The 21,878-nt window shown below is 31.5% G+C and overlaps 2 protein-coding genes across 5 annotated transcripts; both read left to right on the plus strand.

The window, feature by feature from the left end:
* The first annotated feature begins 754 nt into the window (after window positions 1-754).
* Window positions 755-5,346, plus strand: LOC114417099. Of its 2 annotated transcripts, none has more exons than XM_028382203.1 (4): window positions 755-987; window positions 2,210-3,240; window positions 3,340-4,353; window positions 4,974-5,346. In XM_028382203.1, exons 2-4 carry the CDS (start codon window positions 2,221-2,223, stop codon window positions 5,001-5,003), a joined length of 2,064 nt encoding a protein of 687 aa, XP_028238004.1. In that variant the 5' UTR covers window positions 755-987; window positions 2,210-2,220; the 3' UTR covers window positions 5,004-5,346. The 2 variants fall into 2 exon arrangements, with proteins under 2 accessions (XP_028238004.1, XP_028238005.1); XM_028382204.1 differs by lacking the exon at window positions 755-987 and adding an exon at window positions 1,084-1,279.
* Window positions 5,347-11,738: 6,392 nt separating this feature from the next.
* On the plus strand, window positions 11,739-21,799 carry LOC114417100 (serine/threonine-protein kinase EDR1-like). Of its 3 annotated transcripts, none has more exons than XM_028382206.1 (17): window positions 11,741-12,045; window positions 13,067-13,466; window positions 14,148-14,351; window positions 14,707-14,895; window positions 15,265-15,509; window positions 16,046-16,165; window positions 16,347-16,436; window positions 17,188-17,283; window positions 17,884-17,979; window positions 18,476-18,596; window positions 18,953-19,235; window positions 20,049-20,172; window positions 20,266-20,285; window positions 20,502-20,658; window positions 20,965-21,253; window positions 21,386-21,458; window positions 21,574-21,799. In XM_028382206.1, exons 2-17 carry the CDS (start codon window positions 13,218-13,220, stop codon window positions 21,654-21,656), a joined length of 2,439 nt encoding a protein of 812 aa, XP_028238007.1. In that variant the 5' UTR covers window positions 11,741-12,045; window positions 13,067-13,217; the 3' UTR covers window positions 21,657-21,799. The 3 variants fall into 3 exon arrangements, with proteins under 3 accessions (XP_028238009.1, XP_028238007.1, XP_028238008.1); XM_028382207.1 differs by lacking the exon at window positions 11,741-12,045 and adding an exon at window positions 12,169-12,192 and having other exon boundaries at window positions 21,574-21,778; XM_028382208.1 differs by lacking the exons at window positions 21,386-21,458; window positions 21,574-21,799 and having other exon boundaries at window positions 11,739-12,045; window positions 20,913-21,041.
* The last annotated feature ends 79 nt before the right edge of the window (window positions 21,800-21,878 follow it).

Below are 21,878 nucleotides of genomic sequence, written 5' to 3' on the forward strand. Positions count from 1 at the left end.
CTTAAATAAATGTTCAAAACCTTGCATGAACATTAAAATAGTCACAACTAACGAACACCTTTTTTTTTTTTTTAATTTGTTTCTCGAAGAAGAAAACGCGGGTTCTAGGATGACCCATGACGTATAATTTTTTTTTATCCATACAAAGATAAAAACAAATTTAATCTGTTCTAATAATTACAATATTATTATTATTATTATTATTATTAATCATATTATTATTATACATTTGAGTTTGGAATTTATAATTTTAAAAGTGAATTTCTTACTCTTCATTTTTTCAATTTTAAAGGTGTATTTCACGACTATATCTCTATAATTAACTAAAAAATATTCGTCAATAATCTTAATTTACTTTTTTCTTATATTTAGTTGTATATGTAATTTTTTAAACTATTTATTTTAATTTAAAATAACCTTATATCATAATTCGGATTATCTACTATTATAAATCTAAAGCATAATTTATATATTTAAAAAATATTTATTTATTATAAATTGTAATTATAATATAATTTTAAATTTAAACATAGTCCTAAGGAAGTAATTACATTAAATATGAATAAAATAATAAGTTATATTAAATATTTGGAAAAGAATAACTTTACTTCTTCTATCAACTACTCAATTCGAATAAATATATTTTTCATTAAAAAAATATATTTATGATCTACACTAAAAAGTACACGAAATTAAATATTATTATTAAATAGAAATGGATTTGCATATTTGCACTTGGCAAATTGCAGTTCAGTTTCTGCTTGCGGCCAACCAAGCAGCAATAAACGCAAACTTACAAACTGGTTTATTCTCAAACACTTTCTTTTTCTCTCTCTTCAAGCTCTCTCCCTTCTTCTATACGATACGAAGTTTCCTCTATCTTCTCTTCTCTGAGGGTAGCTTTGATTCATTGAAGGTTTTTCCTTCACCAACTTTCCAGAGGAAGAAAGTGACTTGATTTCTGGGCCTGCTCGTTTTATTACTGAGGTTCTTTTCTTTTTCACACAACCTCTCTCTCTCTCTCTATATCTGTGTGTCGGTGTTTTTTTTGTTTGGTAGGTGAAGATGAATGGTACAGTGGGGTTTGTTTGTTAGTTCGGAAAACGTGTAAAAAAAAATCTTTTTTACGTTATTGTTCTTGTTGAGGGTGTCCTTCATCAAGTTCAAAACTTTCATTGACCCTTTTTCTTGTTTAATAAAGTGACTTTATAAGAAGAAAATAAATAAGCTATTCAACAGACGGTCTTTGCTCTAACTAATCAAAATCTTCCTTTCTCTGGTGAGTGTGTGTTCTTCTTCAAAGTGGTCATGTTTGGTTTGGTTTGGTTTGATTGGGATTTAAGAATTGGGTAGCATGCTGTGCTTTCTAGTCGAAGACTTTCTATTCTTCCATCTTGATCTTGAAGACTTTTTTAGCTATGCAATTTGAATTTTGAAGCACTGTTGACATGTTTTTTTTTTTATAAAAGAAATTGCATAAGGGTGGGATTTTGTCGTATTTGCCATTTTTGAATGCTTCCTATTGAGCCAAATGGTTTGTTTGACCTCTGTTGAATATTCTTCTTTCAATTTTCAGCTCCATGTAATGCAATTTGCTTAATTTTGTTCCTTCCTTCCTCTCTAATGAGATGGATAAGAGGAATCCGGTTTATGTCAGAATTCATATATATATATCAATAGATGGTGTGATTCAATGGAAACTTGATTGGAATTATTATGTTTGAAAAGCTTATAACTAAAACTTGTTTCCATCATGTAGAAAGCTAGTGGGATAGCATCCAATCCAATGCTATCATATGACAATTATGATTTATTGGGAAGTACATTGACTTGAACATAAGATATGAAAAACCTCAAAAGCTATATCATGATCGTTTAGACGATGGCTCGTTGATTCGACTTTCAGTCAATGTTCAATCACTGTTGTGTATTCCATAGTCAAATAGAAATTGTGAGCCATGTAGAGTTTATTTTGTGTTCTGTTACGGTATATTTCATATTGGAAGTGCCTTGAGATTATCTCCTTTTGCTAAGTCAACTTCATGTTTCACTTGTAATTTGTAATTAGTAAAGAATTGACAAATGCAAAAATGCCAATTTGTTTTCTTGGTATGTGGTCCTGGATATGAAAATATCAAGTTGAGTTTCAATTTCATTTATTTATTTTGGTGAAGGAGTTTCAACTTGATTTGACATTGGGGTTTTGCAGAAACCAAATACATGATACTAAAAACTCTAATGGAAGAAAAGCAGTTAGATTTTAATCAGCCTCTTTTATCGGTAAGGCGAATTTCATCAACAGCGGCCTCTGAAAATGACAATAAAAGAAAACCTGATAAATCAGTGCGGAAACGACCTCCTCTTCCGTTTTACAAATCAGAGTTAAAATCAGGTCCAGTGACTAACCCTGGAACTGTTCCTTTTGTATGGGAGAAGACTCCTGGAAGACCTAAGAATGAAAGCAAACTACAAACAAGGGCTGTCGAACGGCCTTCCGTTGCTCCAAAGCTTCCACCCGGGAGGGTTTTGAAAGTTGAACAGCAATGTTCTGATAAAGTTCCTAAAGGTGCATCAGTTACTCAATCCAGAACAGGAAGCAGTGTTTCAGATTCTCCGCGTACTGGATCTCTAGATAATAAAGTGACAAAACATGAAAGCCCCCAAGAAGTAATTGAGGAAAAGGAAAGTTCTGGTTCAGATGATGAGGATGAGAACTATCTAGATGCTCTTGATACACTTTCTAGAACTGAATCATTCTTCATGAGCTGTAGTGTGAGTGGTTTGAGTGAATGGGATGATCAAGAGGTCCAACTATCAGGAAATTTTTCAACAGATCAACAGGCACGTGATTTCATGATTGGCAGGTTCTTGCCTGCAGCAAAGGCAATGGCTTCTGAAACACCTCAAATTCAGCACAACTCTAGGAAGCCACTTGTTACACAAGAACAACCAAAACAGGCATGGAAGGTAGTTAGTGGAGCGAATTCCCGTCCCCTTAATCCAAAATGGCAAAAGGTTTTGCCGCATTATGCTCAAGATATTGGTAGGGAAGAGAGCGAAGATGAAAGTGATGATAATGATGGATATGAAAACAATGCACCCAAAGTTTGTGGGCTATTTCCTCGGTTCTGCCTTTTGAATCCAGTTCCAGGATTAAGAATGGAGGGTAGGATTCGAAGTTCTACATTTCATGGAGTGCAGAGTAAATCAATTACTTCTCACAGAAGAACTGCAAAAGAGGTATTAGTTTGTCCCTACCTAATACATACCTTTATTTTGTTTTTGTTATTATTTCACTTTAGACTTTATTATCATTTTGTTCACCTTTTTCTTTTGCAGCATGGTAGAACTGCTACTAATGGGAAAAAGTCAGTAAACTCCCAGTCTGGTTATACAGAAGAGAGAGATTTTCTGAGTACTGCAGAAAAATCTAAGCATGATATTGATCCACATCGTAGAGCTTGCAGCAAATCATCAGCCTCTGAGAGCACCGAATTTGAATCAAGTTGTGAAAGCCCTGTTGTTGAGAAAACTCTATATGTAGATTCTGTACATAAGGTCAAATCTTCAGACACCAATATCAGAGGGGATGATTTTGATACTCTAAGAAAAGACACTGACCTTGATAAAAGCCTTTCTATAGATTCTTCAATTGAGGATAGCAAACCCTTGGGTATTGTGGATGAGAAGGAAGTATCAGAACCTAAAAGTTCAGCTTCTCTTGATTCATCTCTCCCCGTTTGTTCTGATAATTCAAATAACAATATGCAAATGGAAATGAAAAATCATTCCAGCAAAATATGCCCAGAAAAGCAAGAGTTGACAAAGCCTGATTACCAAGGAAGTAACTTAGATCGCGATTTGGTTGCAATCTCAAGTCCAGATATGGTTGCATGCAAGAAAATAGAGTCTGAAAGCAAAGATTTTAGCACTAAGGAAAGTTCTAATGGCCTAATTAAGAATCCTGTTTCAATGAGAAACAGGAAATTTGCCAGTGATGTGAAATTTGATTCAAAGTGCCAACAAGCTACCAAAGTGGTTGATCAAGAATGCACTCTTGGATCTAGTGAGGATCCTAGTAATTTGGCTAGCTCAAAGGTGGTGGGTGACACAAAGATCAACTTAGAAAGTCAATTGCGGATGAAGTTGAGCCATGGAAAGACTTCAAATGCAAGCTCTTCAAAGCTTCCTCTTGCCCTTCCTTCACCAAAAGCTCCTTCAGAGTCTTGGCTTAAGCGCACATTACCAACAGTTCCTTCGAAGAGTATATCTTTACGCTCTAATCTTGCTACCTACTTCCATGCACCTGTTAAAACTTCTGAAGTTAATCATGGGCATCTTCAGTTTGCTCAGGTAATTTAGTGAATTGCATCAAATGCCAATCATTTGGTAGGGTCGTGTATAGACATTTTGGAGTCCAAGAGAAAAATGTTAAAGGGATCTTTTTTTTACAAGAATTTTAAAGAGACTTAATATATTATATAAATAAAGGAAAGTTAATAGGGATTTATTTTTTTGGGATAAATAAAATATTTTAAATGTGATATTGGTTAATTTTTAAAAAGAGGATATTGATTGACTAATTTTTAAGAAAGAGAGATTCTAAATTATTTTATTTTGATTAGTTAAAATATGGATTTGGGATGAGTTAAAGGAAAGTTAATAGGGATTTATTTTTTTGGGATAAATAAAATACTTTAAATGACATTAATTGTAATATTGGTTAATTTTTAAAAAAATGATATTGATTGACTAATTTTTAGAGAAGAGAGAGATTCTAAATTATTTTATTTTGATCAGTTAAAATTTATTAATAGTTAGTAATATAAAAATTTTAGGGACCTAAAATTTTTTTTTTTTGGTTCTTAAGCTGATGCCTAATTTGTCTTGCATCTTGCACGGCCGTGATTTGGTATGGACTATAATGTCATAATGTGGTATCTTCATGCTTATATTCCTATAATTTTTTTCAGGAACTACTCCCACCCATTCCAGAAGCATGAATTTTCCGGAGATATTAGGCCATTGGTTATTTGATTTGCTTGGTGAAATGTGCCACGTTTTCTTAGTGTAATTATTTGTTCTTAGGATTCTCATTCTACAGCTTGGTCCCCCTTTTGCTTTTTTATATATATACATGAGACAGTATACTACTCAAAAGTGTAAATCACAGTTGCCCTTTTTGTCTTGTAAATGTAATAAGTTGTTTCAACTAAAATTTATCACTATAAATCACAACAACTTTAAGGTGATTTGTTCATGTAATAATATCAGGGCAAAAGACCTTTTGCTTAAAAAATTGTTGTTTCTGAGATACTGCTAAGAATAAATTTGTAATGATGATAATGGTGGTCCTGCTCTTCAATTGTGGAGTAAACTACTTTTACTATTGATGCGTCATGAAAATCAAATATTATTGACAGTGATCCATGTGATTTGCTGTCAAAGTTATTACTGTGCCAATGATTCTTAAAATTGGATTTGCTTCAGCAATGACTAATCTAACATCAACCTTGTGCACAGTTTTAGAAGTGCTTCATGAGGGAGGACCTGCTCCCTCAAATTTATATGGCAGCAGAATTTTTCTTCGAAAATGTGGCCCAACTAGCTTGGACACACAAAAGGAAGACAAAAGGACAATAAGTATTGCAAATATGATCAAATCCATGTCAACAATTAGGATGACATTTGAATGGCATTAAGATTTGAATGTCAACAATCAGAAAGTTGTTGTTTCGTGCACCTTCAAGTTGCTTTCTGCTTCTCTTTTTTTGGTTTCTGGTGGAATGTAAATTTATATTCCAAAATTATTACATATGTTGGCTTCTGAAATGGCCAATTCAAAAGGTAAAATATTCCAGAAAGGGTGTAGGAAGCAATATAGAGGTGCAGGAACCAATTAGAATGGCGTTCCTTGGCACACAAAATATAACTAAAATAATGTTGCTGGCATCAACTAGTAAACATTCGCGTGTATTACAAGCGTAATCTAAAGTCCAGACACTAAAAATAAAATAAAAAAGTAGTAAAAAATAAAGTTTAAGTAAAGTTAGCTAAATAATTAAAATTAACTAAGAAAGGAGTTAGAGTAAGTTGGTTTGAATAAAGTTATGTTTGGTTTAAATTCACTTCTGGCATAATTTGTTATAAGATCATGGTATGAGTGAAGCAACAAATGCTTGTTTCAGCCTTTTTTCCAGTGTTATCATGATTTTATGGATTAGAGTCCATTTTTACTTGTTATCCAAACATACTATTTTAATAAGTTTGGGCATTGTGAATTCTTTTATTTACTCAATTGAATATTAATCCATTATTATGATGATTACATATTTGAATAGAATATATGAGGTGATTTGAGAATTGAGTGGCGGTGAGGAACTTGTGGATTCCCTATGATTTGGCCAAGTGAACCATTGATAAAAAAAATGAATTATTAATGATGATGATGATTGTGGAAAATAGAAATGAACTATTGATGAGGTTGTTCTTTTTTCTCTCTCTCTCTCTCTCTGATATACTGTTGATAAGGGTATAATGGAAAGGATCGGAAAAAAAATGAATCAATGCGGATTTTCCGGAGAGATTATGGAACTATAGGATTGATGTATTGTTCATTTTCACACTTAATAATCTCTATTCCAATGTTCTAAAATATAAATGAAATACACCAGTAAAGTAACAACCACATTTGTTTAATATAAGAATTTCTAACATTCACTCATCCCGATAATAATATTAAATGTGTTTGTTTTCCCGTTCAATATCCTCAAACGGATGTTTAAGGAGAAATATTCCCTAGACTGAAATATAAGAAGAAGAAAAAATGAATTTCACCCATAAATAAAATTAATTAATACCATTTAATTTTAATAAACTTTCTAGAGTACTCTTTACATTAATTACCTAAGAAAAAAATTATTAAAAATAAAAGTCCAATTAAATATAGGATATTTTAGAAATACTACCGTTAAATGAAAAAATAATTAAAGTTTATTTATATTTTACTCCAACATACGTTGAACTTTTTTTTTATTTATACTTTGAAGGGAGTAACAATTTTGTTGCTTTTCATAAAACAGTACTTTGGAACACATGTTCACAAAAAAAAAAAAAAATGGTAAAACAAACCTAACGTGAAACTTTGAATCTCTCCTGCATAATTGTACCATATACACGTGTTAATAAGAATTGGCTCAACTTATAAATTGACATCTATAAATAATGGTATGATTTTATATTGATAGATCTATACAGCATTAACTTATTTTTCAAATATTTAATCTACATTTATTATTTTTATTTATCTTTTTCTTCTTATTACATCACCTATTATGCTTACACATTTTCTCATTAGGGATCAAGTACTAATATTTTGGATGTCCAAAAATTATTTTTGATACATATATATTTATTACAAGTCTTTACTGAAGCTCGAGATAAATCTTTACTTTTAATGGTGATGTCATCCTCCTTTGTGAAACATGTTTTTCTTTGGGAAAAAATATATAATATAATACTATCTAAAAAAAAAAGTTGTTCAACAATAGTACGAAAACGTTTACACGAACACAATGTGAAAGACGTGTTCCTTGATTTTTGACTGATTCTACAATTTTCTCTCATTCCATTATTTCATATACTTGACCAGTTGACCACTTGTATCTGACCACCTCGTTTGGATTCTTACCAAATTTTTTGGAACCATGTAGCATCACTCGTAAGTAAATTAGCCTACCAAAGAATATGCAAATATGTTAAAAAGAAAATAACCACTATTATTCTTCTTATGGAAGAGTACATCCTTGCTTCTAAAAATTATACTGTGTGTATGCAACTAAGTTAGGGATAATAATATACCCTCAAAATAAAAGTAGAAGATAATATATATATATATATATATATATATATATATATATATATATATATATATATATATATAACTCAGTAGTCGGTTAGACCATCTCCAACGTAAGATACTCATTAGCTAGATTTCTTAGGATAAGAAATGGTTTTTTTTTTCTTTCTTGGAGCAAGTCTAGTTGACAAAATAATATAAATAATGTATTTTCAAAGTTTCTTAAAATTAAAATAAAAATATAAAAAAATGAGTTGTTTGATATTTTTATCATTGAAACAAAATTGTATACAAGTGTCTTAAATCTAATGTGACATTATAGAAATCACCTAAATTAATTTCTTATGCATGCTTTAAAATATTCAAAGTGGATATTTAAGTTTTTGATCATTAGAGATAGCTAAATAAACTAATTCTCCAAGTGCATGGCAGCTTGATCAAGGATTTGAACCGATCGGAGTCTATTGAGTATTATTGACCTCTATGGTCCACTAAGATCGTACCAACTTGTACCAAATACTATTCATACAAAAGTGTTTGTTTTAGCTTGTGTATGGTTGGCATTTAGTGATTATTTATTTAGATTTTTCTTCTTTTAAGTCCATTATTTTAGTGTTTTTATGGGTAATTCATGAGTTTTTTTTTTATGTAACATTTCCTTTTATAGTTTTCAAGTTTACCTTGAGATCATTGGGATATATTTTTAAGTTAATAATAGTCAGGAGAGGGACATAATTTTTATTTCACATATTTTAATTTTAATTTAAAGTGTAAGCTAATTTTAATTATTTTTCTTACAATATTTTGTGCATGTTACGAGTACCATTAAATTTTTATTAATGTACCTTTCTATAAAAATAATTATAAAATTGATAAATAATTTGAGATGCAGTAAAAGTGTATTCCATCATATGAAGTGTTTCATAACATTTTTCATTTAAAAAAATTAGTCAGCAAGAATTTCATATATGGCAATTGATCGTGATTGACTTGTGATTCTTTAATCAATGTATGAGATTTGATGACAAATTTATAACTGAAATTTAGTAAATCTTATTTAAAATATTTTAAATGTTAATAAATTTAAAATAATGGAAAAGTATGTTAGAACATGTTACTAACATTTTTCATAAACGATTGAAATTTAGATAAGCTATATTATATAAAAAAATATTAATAACATGCTCTTTCTTTATGATTAGATAAAATTTATTAAAAATTATAAAATTATGTATGTCTTATACTTTAAATTCAGCGTTATATTTATAATTTTATAGTTTCTAATATATTTTAATTAATAATAAATAATGTATTGAAAAAGTGTACTTGAGAATTTACTAATTAATACTTTTCTTACACTTTAGGCCAAATCCGATATTAATAGCAATAAAGTTTGGTAGTTAGGTCTTTTAAATACAAATTTGATTATTGGTGATAGTGAAATTTAAAAGTCATTTCGATTATTTTTATAGTTAGAATAAAATATTTTCAATCTTCAATTGAGAAATATTTATACAAAAGGTAATAATATTGTAATAATATAACTTCTAATTATATTACTTATGATATACAATTATATTGTGATTGTTATATAGAGTAACGTTTTATTAATTTAAATTTATACTATTATTATATGATTTTAATTCTTACAACATTTGTTTTTTGACGGGGAGTCATGGATTAACAAATACAATGTGATCTGCCAAATCATGCCATGCTATGTTTGTCATTCCTCGTTTATATGTTATTATTTTTTCTGCAACTTTTATCAATAGTAATTTTTTATTACTATTTCTAATATACGTAATATAATAATAAAAAACTTAATACTATAATAATATAAAATAAAACTGAATTAGACAATATTAGAAAATATATAGAATAACAATAATAAAGTAGTATATAAAATACAAAAAATCACGTATATAAATTATTGAAATCATAAAATATGATCAGGAATTAAAAAAAAGTGTACACAATACTATAAAAAAACAGGAAAAACAGAAGATATAAACAATATTATATAATCATGAATATTAATAAGCTGATATTATATAATTCAAAAAATCATATACATAATTGAAATAATATTGCAAGAGTAAAAGAAAGAAATACTAATGAATGGTATTGTTAAAAATAAAATTAGTAGAATTTTTAAATAGTTTTAATTTTCTAACTAAATATTATGTAAAAAATATAAAATAATTATATTATGATATTATAATATTTAATAATTTTAAAATCATGCATAGAAAGGCAAATAACGTGTGTGACTATTACATTAGCACCTATTATTATTACTATTATTAGTTTTTATCCGTAGGATGCATGAGTTAAACAGTTTGTTTATGTATTTATAGGATTAATTTGAATTAAATAGTATTCATATAAGAAAAAATATTTTTATTTAGGTTGTGTTTTATTGAATTATTTGTTTTCCGTGATAGAGAAAATTTTCTGTTATTTCATGATTTGTTTAACCATATAATTTGTAGGCAAATTCTATAAAAAAAATTAAAAAATAAAAGTTAACATACTTGTAATTTAAATTTAAATATATATTAAAATAAAAAATACATGTACAAACAAGATTACCATTTTCTATTGTTATTCTTGATTGCATTAATCTCATTCAAATGCACAATTCATGATTTTTTCAATTGACAATTTTATATTAGTTGTGATCATGAAATCCGTCTAACAAATTAAATGATTGACAACACTAAATATGGTAAACAGTCTTTGGAGATGGATAACCTCAACCAATTTTAATCTTTGACTATGATGTTAAAATCTTTTCTACTAAAATAGTTAAACTTTAATCGAACATCGTTAAGTAACTTATAATGCTTTAGAAGATTTTTTAAATCATACATAAAATAACCATTATGCAAAATTTTAAGAAAAAAATTTCAATTTATATGCACAAAATAATGGCATAATCAAAATAATAATAGTATTTTTATTTACCTTAAAACTCAACAAACTTTAATGTTATTTGTGATTTAGAACTTAGGATCTCATGTTATTAAAATGACCGTAGATTTAAAAGGAAAAAAAAACGATCTTATTAAGATTATATGATTTTTGAATAATTTTTTTGTGTGATTTTTTTTATAATTTTTTTTCATTTGAATTACGATTAGATAACAAGATTAGATAACAATATATAATTGTATATTCACTTAAAAATGTGTAATTAACCCAAATAATTAACTCAATGGTGTAAGATATTATTAGGTTCACATAAAAGAGAACAATTTATATATTTAACGAAAAAACTTATATTCGATTTTTAGTATGAGTAAAATTTTCTTGGGCCAGTGACAATTACTCAACACGAACAGGGTTAGTCTCTAAACTAGTGAACTGAGATAAACTTATTATCTTGAACTTAGGACAAAAAAAATTATATAGTTGCATATTATTCATTTAAATATCTAAAACTCTTCTTCATATTAAGTTATGAGTTTAATGTCTATGCTGATATTGGAAAATAATTTTATACTGTCATTCAATTCAATCACAAGTTACTATTGAAAGTAATTTTAAAATAATTATTTTAAGAGTTAATAAACTTAACAGATGAATTATGATTAGATGATTATGTAAAATTTTTTATGCTTTAAGTATATAACTTTTTTTTTTCTTAATTTACTGTTTCATTTTTTACTCAGAATTTATTGTTTCATTTTGAGTAAATATAAACATTTTTTTAGTTATGTAAATTAATATAGAAAGTAAAAAAAGAGAGAAGAATATAGGGTAATTAAGAAAAGGAGAAGAAGTGAAGAATAGGGAAGAATTGTTGATTTCACGTGGAAGTAAAGACTTACTACAATTTACAAAGACTAGAATAGCAAAGTCTTATACTAGCTGGTCCCCAAATTCTCTCTCGCTCTCGCTCGCACGTGACCTCTCTCAACTCGTCTCTCTCTCCCAATTCCAAACCCAAGCAAAGGCCCATCGCTTTCTCCTTCCGTCAATCCTAAACCCAAAAAACCATCAAATCCCTCTAATTTCCATCATCACGCTTCCTTTCTGTCTTTTTCCCCCACACCCCTTATTATTATCATCACTGCCCCCGTGCGTGCCTTGCTATAAAACCCCCCAAACAGATTCATTCACATTTAAATGCTATTGGACGACACGCTGTTTCTGCGCTCAAATGCTCGGATCTCTCGCCGGTACAAAACACCTTCTCTCTCTCTCTCTCTCTCTCTCTCTTCTTCGTCAACGCGTTCTTCGCTTTTAGTCTTTTCGTCTTGGCGGCAATTTGAATTCCGTTACTGTTTGTTTGTTCATTCGTGATGCTTTCTTTGGTACAATCTAATGTTCGTTTTTCTCTTTCTTCCTTTCTTTCTTTTGCTTGTTGCCGATTTGAATCTTGGAGTGAATGAACTTGAGTCTGCGTGCAATGTAGATGCTATCTTTTTTTCTAGCTCGGTTCTCAATTTTGGAAATTAGATTCGTTGTATGGATTAGCTTTGAAATTGCGATGCGAGGTTTTCCGTTTTCGCCTCTGCTTCTATAGTTGAGACTTGAGAAGACTCTTTTATAGTAGTAGGCGGTTTCTGAATCCTACTGTTGTTTGTTGTCATTGCAGTAATACCGTGATAGATCCTTTTTTTTATTATTTATTGTGCGGATGCGATAATAATTTGAATCTTGTTGTTATTGGCGCCGCTGATTAAGTTATAAAAATGCTTTAATATTAATGAAAGGATTGTAAGATGAGATGATTTAAATTGAAATCTGAACCTCTCTGTTGTTTCTTTATGCGCCTAAAACACGGCAAGTCGGTTGAGGAGAGTATAGTTGAGTTTGGAAAAGAGAAGAGAGTAGTAGTCTTGGAGACTTGAGTAGGGATAGTCGGTTTAGATGGAAATTGGGAAGTTATGGATGAGATTAAATAATAAAAACCAAAATGAAGATGCTTGATTGAAGAGAGAATATTTGGTATACTGATACTGAATAAATGGAATAAATATAAATAGATGTACTTTTGGAGATGTTAGTTTTGTTCCAAGATTTGCCTTTGGATGTGCAACGAAAAAGATATAAGTACTGGTATTGAGTGACGGCTGATACTCATTCAATGTTTATGCCTGAGTGTTTGATACTAAGGTGAAAGGGCCTCTTCTTGCTTTAGTGAACTACCAATTTTGCATCAGAATATGCCTATACCTTGTTATTTGGTTTATGCAGGTTACGTGGCCTCCAGCTTGAAGCAGTTGGAGCTGCAAAAGTATGTGTTTCGATGATTTGTGGTTGTAGAGCTACCTTTAGCTTTGATATGTTTCTTATGGTCTAAGGAGTGTGGCGAAATGGTTTTACATTCTAATTTTATTATTAAAACATGGAAGAGACACGAGAAGATGCCGGGCAACCAGAGCGAAGGCCATCCAACATGTCATGGTGGCCTTCAGATTTTGTTGACAAATTCGAATCTGTTTCTTTGAGCGCTCAAGATGAAACCTTAAATAATAAAGAATCACCTAGACATTCTAACCAGGATGTTATGTCACCTCAGAAGGCGTCACAAATCCTGTGGCGCACTGGAATGCTTTCAGAACCAATACCCAATGGTTTTTATTCAGTCATTCCGGTGAGTATTTGTTTTTGTTTTACTCTGTACTATTTTCTTCTTCCTCTCTTAATAAGTACTTTTTAATAAAAAATGGAAAAGATGACCCCTTTGTAGCAGCATTTTTAGGAAAATCATTGAATATATGTATTATATAAATTGTTGGAAGATCATTTGCAGCTACTTGGGTGTGAGTGGTGTAGTATGTACTGTACTTAAAGTAATTAATGGAACTGAAATAGTAATGTGCATGCCAAGGCTAAAGTTGTCGCCGCTTAATTACTTTGCCTGGTGCAGACTAGAGGCAAGGGATAAGATTGTGTAGTTATCATGTGCGACTGCAAAGTAGTTAGTGTTTATAGCATCATACTTTCATTAGAGGTATAAGTGATTGTTAAAGAGAGGATCATTTAGTTTTGCAGGAAGAGGTAAACTTAGTATACTCTGGAATTTGATGTAGTTATGATACATATTCTATTGAAGTTTCCCTGTTGAAAATAATCATATTTTAGCCCATTTTGTTCAATATATCTCTACATGTATTTTCTTAAGTTCTTATGGTTAATTAGATGTACAAGCAATTTACTCAGCAATATAGTTTTAAATATTTTGTAATGACTAATGACTTTCTGCTCATTTATGGCATTATTGTGTGGTTTTTATGTAGTATCCCTGTTCTTCACATGTAACTAAAATGTGCAGGAGAAAAGACTCAAGAAACTTTTTGATAGTATTCCTACTTTGGATGAGCTTCAAGCTATGGGTGGAGAAGGTTTTAGGGCTGATGTCATTGTTGTGGATGCAGAGAAAGATAGAAGGTTATCTATGTTGAAGCAACTAATTGTGGCATTAGTTAGAGGATTGAATTCAAATCCACCTGCGATGATTAAGAAGATAGCTGGATTAGTATGTACTATTATTGCTTCTTATTTTGTAGCTTGTGTTTACTGTGTACAGATTTTGTAATATATTATTATGGTTCCATTGATCTGATGTGATTTTCTTCCTTCCACAATATATTTTACAATGTAAAATACTTTCCAAACTCGTCCCATTATTAATTTTCAAGAGACTTTTTCATTTTAGTGGACTGACTTATTTATATTTTCTTCTATTTTCTGATTTAGTCATTGTAGTTTTTTTTAAGAGTTATTTCTCTTTAATTATCAATTACAAGTTTGTTGGTGTGTATTAATGTCAATTATCTATTAGCATATTAAAAAGGAGCTCAGCATTTATTTTCACCTCAATTTCTGCACAGGTTTCTGACTTTTATAAGCCCCCAAATGTTGAAAGTCCAGCAAAAGCTGCACTTGAGGAATCATGCAACATGTTTGAGAATCGTGGTGTCCAGATGCTGGGGCAAATCAGGCACGGTTCATGCTGTCCTCGAGCTATCTTATTTAAAGTATTAGCAGATAGTGTAGGTCTTGAAAGTAGGCTTATGATGGTAAGCTCTGATTTCTTTGGTTGTTGCAATTTCAGCTACTCTGCCATACAGTTAACTATTTCTTTGCTAGTTTCAATTTAATATTCTAATGAAAATATTTTTAGCAAAAGAATCAATGATAAATATTCATTTTTGTTTACTATGTATGAAGCACTGATACTTCAATTTGTTTCACGTATCCATATTGGATACATATTCGATACTGATATTCTTTGATACTTCACTGATACACATCCTATATATTTTTAAATAATTGTATTGCCATATCGGATATGTATCGTATCTGATACACGTATTGTATATGTGCATCATAGTTTACTATCATCTCTAATTTGGAAGGATGTCTTGTTTTGCCATTTTCTTTATCAGGGTTTTCCAAATGATGGAGCTGCTGAATGTGTAGACTCTTACAAGCATATGTCAGTGATAGTTGTGTTAAATACTGTGGAACTGCTGGTTGATCTTATGCGTTTTCCTGGCCAATTATTACCACGATCAACCAAGTCAATTCTTATGACACATATTTCTGCAGCAGGAGAGAGTGATTCTGCAGAAAATGATTCCTGTGATTCACCATTAGAACCAAATAGTCCTTTATATGGGGTTTCAGAGAGGTTAGATCCTAAGCGGTTTGGAAAATGGTTACTTTTTGTTTTGACTCAGTTACATTTTTGCCTCCTTTTGCTTCTCTTAAATTTGATTGTACTCTAATTTTAATTGTGTGTTCTCATAGTTTTCTAAATCATGCAATTAAGTCCTTGTTGAAGTGATGCTGTTGATATGGCACTTTGTTTCTTATGTGGCATGTTGCCATCTATCCAAGTCAGCAAAGTCAATTGAACAGTGCCTCATCATCAAATTTTATGCCATGTTGGCAAAATGCCATTGCCTACAGGCTACATAAGCAAAAATGGTGCCATATCAGCATCAAACTGACAGGGTGGCTTTATTTTATCAATTTGAATTTTGAAAACTTCGAGAATAACATTGTTGCAATTGAAATATAGGAGGACCAGCTTTTCCTTTTGCATTTATACTTTTAATCAATAACTCTTACTATTGATTGCCATAATAATCTTTAGGCCATCTGTTATGTTAGTTATAAGTGTTGCCAATTTACCACTATTAATTCTCTTGGCCCCTCTGACAGTGTTGAAAAGGAGGAAAACCTCCAATTCCATAGAAGATTTGAAGTGTCTTCAAATGTATCAGGCCTTCCCCTGCGAAATATGATGTTACGATCAAATACCAGTCTGGACAGGAATTTGAGGTAATACTTCCATTCCATTGCTTATTCTCAAATGACACATATTGGCCTTTTCACATTGTTATTTTTTTTTCTTCTATTAAAGCATTTCTTGTCTAGTTTTTCCCCATCTCACTTTAAAATGCATTTTTTGATTACGATCCTTTTTTTTTTCTTTCTTGTTGATGGTTTTTTCAATTCTCAGTTTTTCTCATAGTGAACCCAACATTGCAACTGCATTTGGTCGGCGTAGTCGGAGAAAGGTCATTGCTGAACAGAGGACTGCTAGTTCAAGGTTATTCATAATTTCCTTGTGTTTTGGATTGATGAGTTTGCATGTTACGTTCAGAACAATTATTGGTTTTGTTCATGATCTTGGTTTGTTATTTTATTGTTAATGAATGGCGCTTCTAAAGTTCTCTTAAATTTAATTTGTATGAAGTCTTTTATTTAACTTGGATGGATGGCATTAAGGGTTTTTTATTGCATCTGACTGTCTCTATCTGGGAAGCCTAGAGTGTTTATGAAAGAATTACTGTTGTTGCCAAGAAAAAAATAATGTTGCAGTATGAGGAATTGTGCAAAGAAATTATTCTGTACCCAGTCTGATAGGATAGATTAGCTGTACTCATTGATGATTACTCTTTCCAAATGTGGGATTTATCTCTGGCAGAATAAAACCCCTAAAATTACTGAAGTCTATGAAATAAGAAAGAACAGTTAAGCTGTAAGGAATAAAAGCCAAGAGAAAATGAAAATAAGTGTGGAACTAATTGCTGAGCTGGAGAGTGGGAAGGTGCAGGAGTATGATGTGGGAGTAAAGGAGGTATTAAGGGGTAACTGAAAAGAGGGGGGGGGGGGGGTAGGTTGGAATTAGTTGGGACTCTTTGGGGAGACTGGGCACTCTCTAGTTGCCCAGGCTTGTGTTACCAATTTTTCAATTAGTGGCAACTGTACCTAAATGATCTCTGAATTCTACATGCTAAACTATCTTAGAATATTAAATTATGCTGTCTTTTAAGATTCAAATATTTCTGGTTTTGCAGTCCAGAACATCCATCATTGCGAGCTCATGGACGGTCCAAGCTTAGTGGTGACAGGACTGCTTTTAGAGATTTTGCTGATGACCAGTCTACACTAAGGTTTATGCCTCTATGATGCCTTAATACTTGCTCTTACTGTGGTTGGGTGTTGGCTACTTTATTTTTCACTCAAATTTTTTATTCTGGCCCTTATTGACTGAATGAAAACCAATTGCTACATAACTCTTCAATTTCTTTCTATCCAATTTTGGGTTACTGTCACTATTTTACTTATCATTTATATGGAGCAATTTATCAGAACACGCCTTTGACTTTTATGGTTTCTAAGTTAATGGTGTTGCATTTACTTATTGAAACTTTATGGGCTGCTCAAATCTTTAATAATTTCACATTCAGTGTCAGTTCAAGTTCTGATAAAAGCAATGATGTTGGCTAGTTGGATTTCATCTGAAGAGCTGTCAGGTTAAATTGACACAACCTAAAACTAAGTCACCAAGTAAATAATATACTATCCTCACTCTAGTTGGTGCTGTGGAGTGGGTACTTATAGATTATTTCCTTTTCTACTCATAACTTTGATGGTGTGGGCATAGCATATTTTAATTATGGCTATTGTATGTCGTTATGTAACTTTATGAATTTATAAAATAATTTTCTTCATCAAATTTTTTTAAACAGATGAATTTGTTCATTTTTCAGATCCAGCTACAAGTCAGATGGTGCTTCCTCATCAGAAGCTCGTAGGATACGAAGAAGTATCAGCATTACACCAGAGATTGGTGATGATATTGCTAGGTTGGTTGTTACTTGTTGCTCCATTATGCATTTATCCTAAGCATGCTGTCCTTGGTGTAGATAAATGTTAAATTGTTTATTGCATATTTAGTATTGATTACTTTGTGCTAAATAAAAGCCAAAATTTCTAACATTTTGATCATAATCTTTTTTTTTCTGAAGAAAAGATTAACTACTCTGTACTTGCCCTACCATGTACCCTTTACCTGTATTCGTAATTATTCAACTTACTAATTTGATTGATTAATTTGTAGATTGCTGGAGGCTGGACTGTTGTAAATGGTTCCTGCTTTGTGATAAATAACTAATAGCTAATAACTAATTCAAAGAATGCATGATTATATTTGTACTTTGGTCAAGTGAATTAATGATCCTTTATTTAAAATTTTCAGTGCATAATCATCCGCTATTTTAACCTAATAGGTAATGTAGTATGTGTGTCGTTACTAAATAAGTTGTTTTAATACTGTGATAACTCAGGATCTAATCTATGTAGGGCTGTCCGGGCGATGAATGAAACATTAAAGCAAAATCGTCTTCTGAGAGAGCAGGGGGGTGATAGTTCATTGTCTCATTCTCCAATTGATAGAACCAGCAGTGCAGATCTTCAGAAAAATGTATGTCTGCATTGTTTTTGTAACAATAGAGTATGCTATTATTTAAGCCTTCATTCTCTGCTTGTGGCATCTTTCAGCATATTGTGTCACTCAATCTAGAAGAGATCAATATTCTATCATAATTCTTAAGTCTGATATTTTTCTAATGATAAGACAACGTTACAACTACTAAATTTGCTGATAGCTGTAGTATGATTTACTTTTCAATAATTTGTAATAGAATCATAGTTCTATTTTGAGTGTTTTATTCATGACGATTATATTAACATTTAAATTATATATATAAAAATTTGGATTAGCTTCCGTTTTAAGCCGTGTAATTCGCTTCACGTGATTCCTGTGATGTGATATCACAGGTGTCAAATTTCCATCTTGATAATCACCATGAGAGGTCCCCCTTATATTTGCGTGACCCTGTGACGTCTCAAAAGGCAATGTCGTTACCCTCTTCTCCGCATGATTATAGAGGACAAGCTTCTGAGAGAAGCAAGGCGTCAGAATATATATTGAATGATGAACTGGAGTTTACTTGGAATAAAATCCTTGAATCACCAATGTTCAGTAATAGACCTCTGTTACCATATGAAGAATGGAATATTGATTTCACAGAATTGACTGTTGGAACTCGTGTTGGAATTGGTAAGTTTCAGCCTTCACCTTGTAGTTATTGAATTCATATGATATTTGCAGTGCAATTCAGTATCACCTATGATTTAAGCATGACTGAATTTCTGTAATGATTGCAAATCAGTGTCTGGCTGAATCACTTGACTCCAAATATTTCTTGAGGCTTGATTTCTGTATATTTGTTCTTGTTGTGAAAGACCTAGACAGATCTGGGTCAGATCTGTTACAGCCAGCCAGAAATTTTCTTAATTTTTTCGTTCTGGTTTTAAATTTAAGATGGTGCCTTAAAAACCTTCAATAAATTTTACTTTTCCCACTTGAAAATAATTCCTTTTATACCCTCTCTTTACTGGTTTCAACAATTTCAAGGTTAGGGGTTGTTTTGTGTGTGATATCCATGAAAGGAAGAACAAGGAAAAAGAAAAAAAAGGAAGAACTATATGTAATTTTCAGCCAAAGAAATAGTGCCAAGGGAAGGTGGAAAGAAATTGAATAATCAATATATTAGTATAGAAATCTTGCTGAGAATTAGTAATTGAGGAACCCAAAATCAACCATGATAAGGGAAATAACGAACTTTTGGAATTTATAAAGAAATCAGAATTGGAGTCTCAGTATTTGGGAAAAAATAAAATTAGATAACATGCTATTATTATTGAAATTGTGTTTGCTCAGTTTATTAGTTAATTTCTTAATTCATTACTAACTCAATATAATCCCATTGATGATTCAGAAACTATCCATTTAAATTCGTGATTTGAACTGCCCTGAGAAAAACTAGGTTCATATAAATTTATGAAACGTGGTTTCTCTTTTCTTTTCCAGGGTTCTTCGGAGAAGTTTTTCGTGGCATATGGAATGGCACAGATGTTGCAATCAAGGTTTTCCTAGAGCAAGATTTAACTACTGAAAACATGGAAGATTTCTGCAATGAGATATCCATTCTTAGGTATTTTACATTGATTTTCTGTTTGTAAGCAATTTTTTGTTACATCAAACATTTGCTGACTCCCTGTCCCTTTTTTTGTCTTTTTTTCCCCAGTCGGCTTCGACATCCTAATGGTACTCTCTAACATCCTAACTAGTTATTTATATGGGTCTTTTTACTAATTTGATCTTGCACATTTCTTGATATTTTTGACAACTGGAATTATGACCAAATTCTTCTTTGCTTGAAATTTTAAGAATGATATTGTGCATATATAGTCACAGTAGTATCTCATGTAGCATGATTTCTGAGAACATCTGTTATTTATCAAGTGATTACATTTTATGCAGTTATTTTATTTCTTGGTGCCTGCACAAGGCCCCCACGCTTGTCAATGGTGACTGAATACATGGAGATGGGATCTTTGTTTTACTTGATTCATGTGAGCGGTCAAAAGAAGAAGCTTAGCTGGCGGAGAAGACTAAAGATGTTGCAGGATATATGCCGGTAAGTGTGCATGTTTGGTTTAACATCCTGGTTCCGTGTTCCTCTATGTTCACATTATTTTTAACGTATAAAAGTTGCTTTGGGTGACGCACATCCAGCTTGAGTACTGTAGATCCAAACACGCGGATAAACACTTGATTCGGGCTATACATAACTTTCAGAACCTTCTCTTTATTAATGCATATATTACCTATATAAATTATTATCAAGTGTCATATGACCTTTCATTTCAGTCAAAATTTATTCGTTATTAGGATTGCATTTGATCTGTTGACATTCACGATAATACCTTGTTGGTGACTCTAGTGGCCTGATGCACATACATCGTATGAAGATTATTCACCGTGATGTGAAAAGTGCAAATTGCCTTGTGGACAAGCATTGGATAGTGAAAATATGTGATTTTGGACTTTCAAGAATAGTAACAGAATCCCCCACGAGAGATTCCTCGTCAGCTGGAACCCCAGAATGGATGGCTCCTGAACTAATTCGAAATGAACCATTCACTGAAAAGTGTGATATCTTTAGCTTTGGGGTGATAATATGGGAGCTCTGCACCTTGAATAGGCCTTGGGAAGGCGTACCTCCGGAGAGGGTATGTATGTTTGGTAGACAATTTGTTCATCTTCCATTATGTGTTTGTATATCCGATATGCTTTCTTGAAAATTTTGGCTCCTCAAATTGTGATTCTTTATTTATGTTAACACTCTTTTATCTGCTGATTAGGTGGTTTATACCGTTGCTAATGAGGGTGCTCGATTGGATATTCCTGATGGCCCGCTAGGCAGGCTGATTTCAGGTATGCAACTGTCAAAATATTCAAGACTTGATTCGAGGCCTTTTTTAGCTTCTATGATATTTATTATATTCAGATTCCATATAGTATAACTGATTACTTGATTTTTTGTATGCAGAGTGTTGGGCGGAACCACATGAACGGCCAAGTTGTGAGGAGATTCTCTCTCGATTGGTGGACATCGAGTACTCAATGTGTTGATGCCAGTGTTTTTATCTTTTGTACATAGTGAACTTTGGGTAGAGTTGTAACTTTGTGCTTTCGGCTGATGTGTAAACTATGAATTTTTGTTCCTTATCTGAAAACATATATATTTGAAGTCATGCATCGGTGCGTTCCTAACAGTCTCTTGTAGTTCTGGGGCTATGAAAGAAAGTTAATTCATATCCATCACTCACATCTGTGAGATGAAAAAAATAACAA

Source organism: Glycine soja, chromosome 6, assembly GCF_004193775.1.
Source record: "Glycine soja cultivar W05 chromosome 6, ASM419377v2, whole genome shotgun sequence".
Classification (NCBI taxonomy): Eukaryota; Viridiplantae; Streptophyta; class Magnoliopsida; order Fabales; family Fabaceae; genus Glycine; species Glycine soja.

What these genes read in the sequence shown, in the direction of transcription:
- LOC114417100 (XM_028382206.1), top strand. Translation starts at nt 13,218, where the DNA reads ATGGAAGAGACACGAGAAGATGCCGGGCAACCAGAGCGAAGGCCATCC. An exon ending in AGTCTGGACAGGAATTTGAG is followed by an intron (nt 16,166 to 16,346) that starts GTAATACTTCCA and finishes TTCAATTCTCAG; the next exon opens with TTTTTCTCATAGTGAACCCA. An exon ending in GATGACCAGTCTACACTAAG is followed by an intron (nt 17,284 to 17,883) that starts GTTTATGCCTCT and finishes TTCATTTTTCAG; the next exon opens with ATCCAGCTACAAGTCAGATG.
- LOC114417099 (XM_028382203.1), top strand. Translation starts at nt 2,221, where the DNA reads ATGATACTAAAAACTCTAATGGAAGAAAAGCAGTTAGATTTTAATCAG. An exon ending in ACAGAAGAACTGCAAAAGAG is followed by an intron (nt 3,241 to 3,339) that starts GTATTAGTTTGT and finishes TTTCTTTTGCAG; the next exon opens with CATGGTAGAACTGCTACTAA. An exon ending in GGCATCTTCAGTTTGCTCAG is followed by an intron (nt 4,354 to 4,973) that starts GTAATTTAGTGA and finishes AATTTTTTTCAG; the next exon opens with GAACTACTCCCACCCATTCC.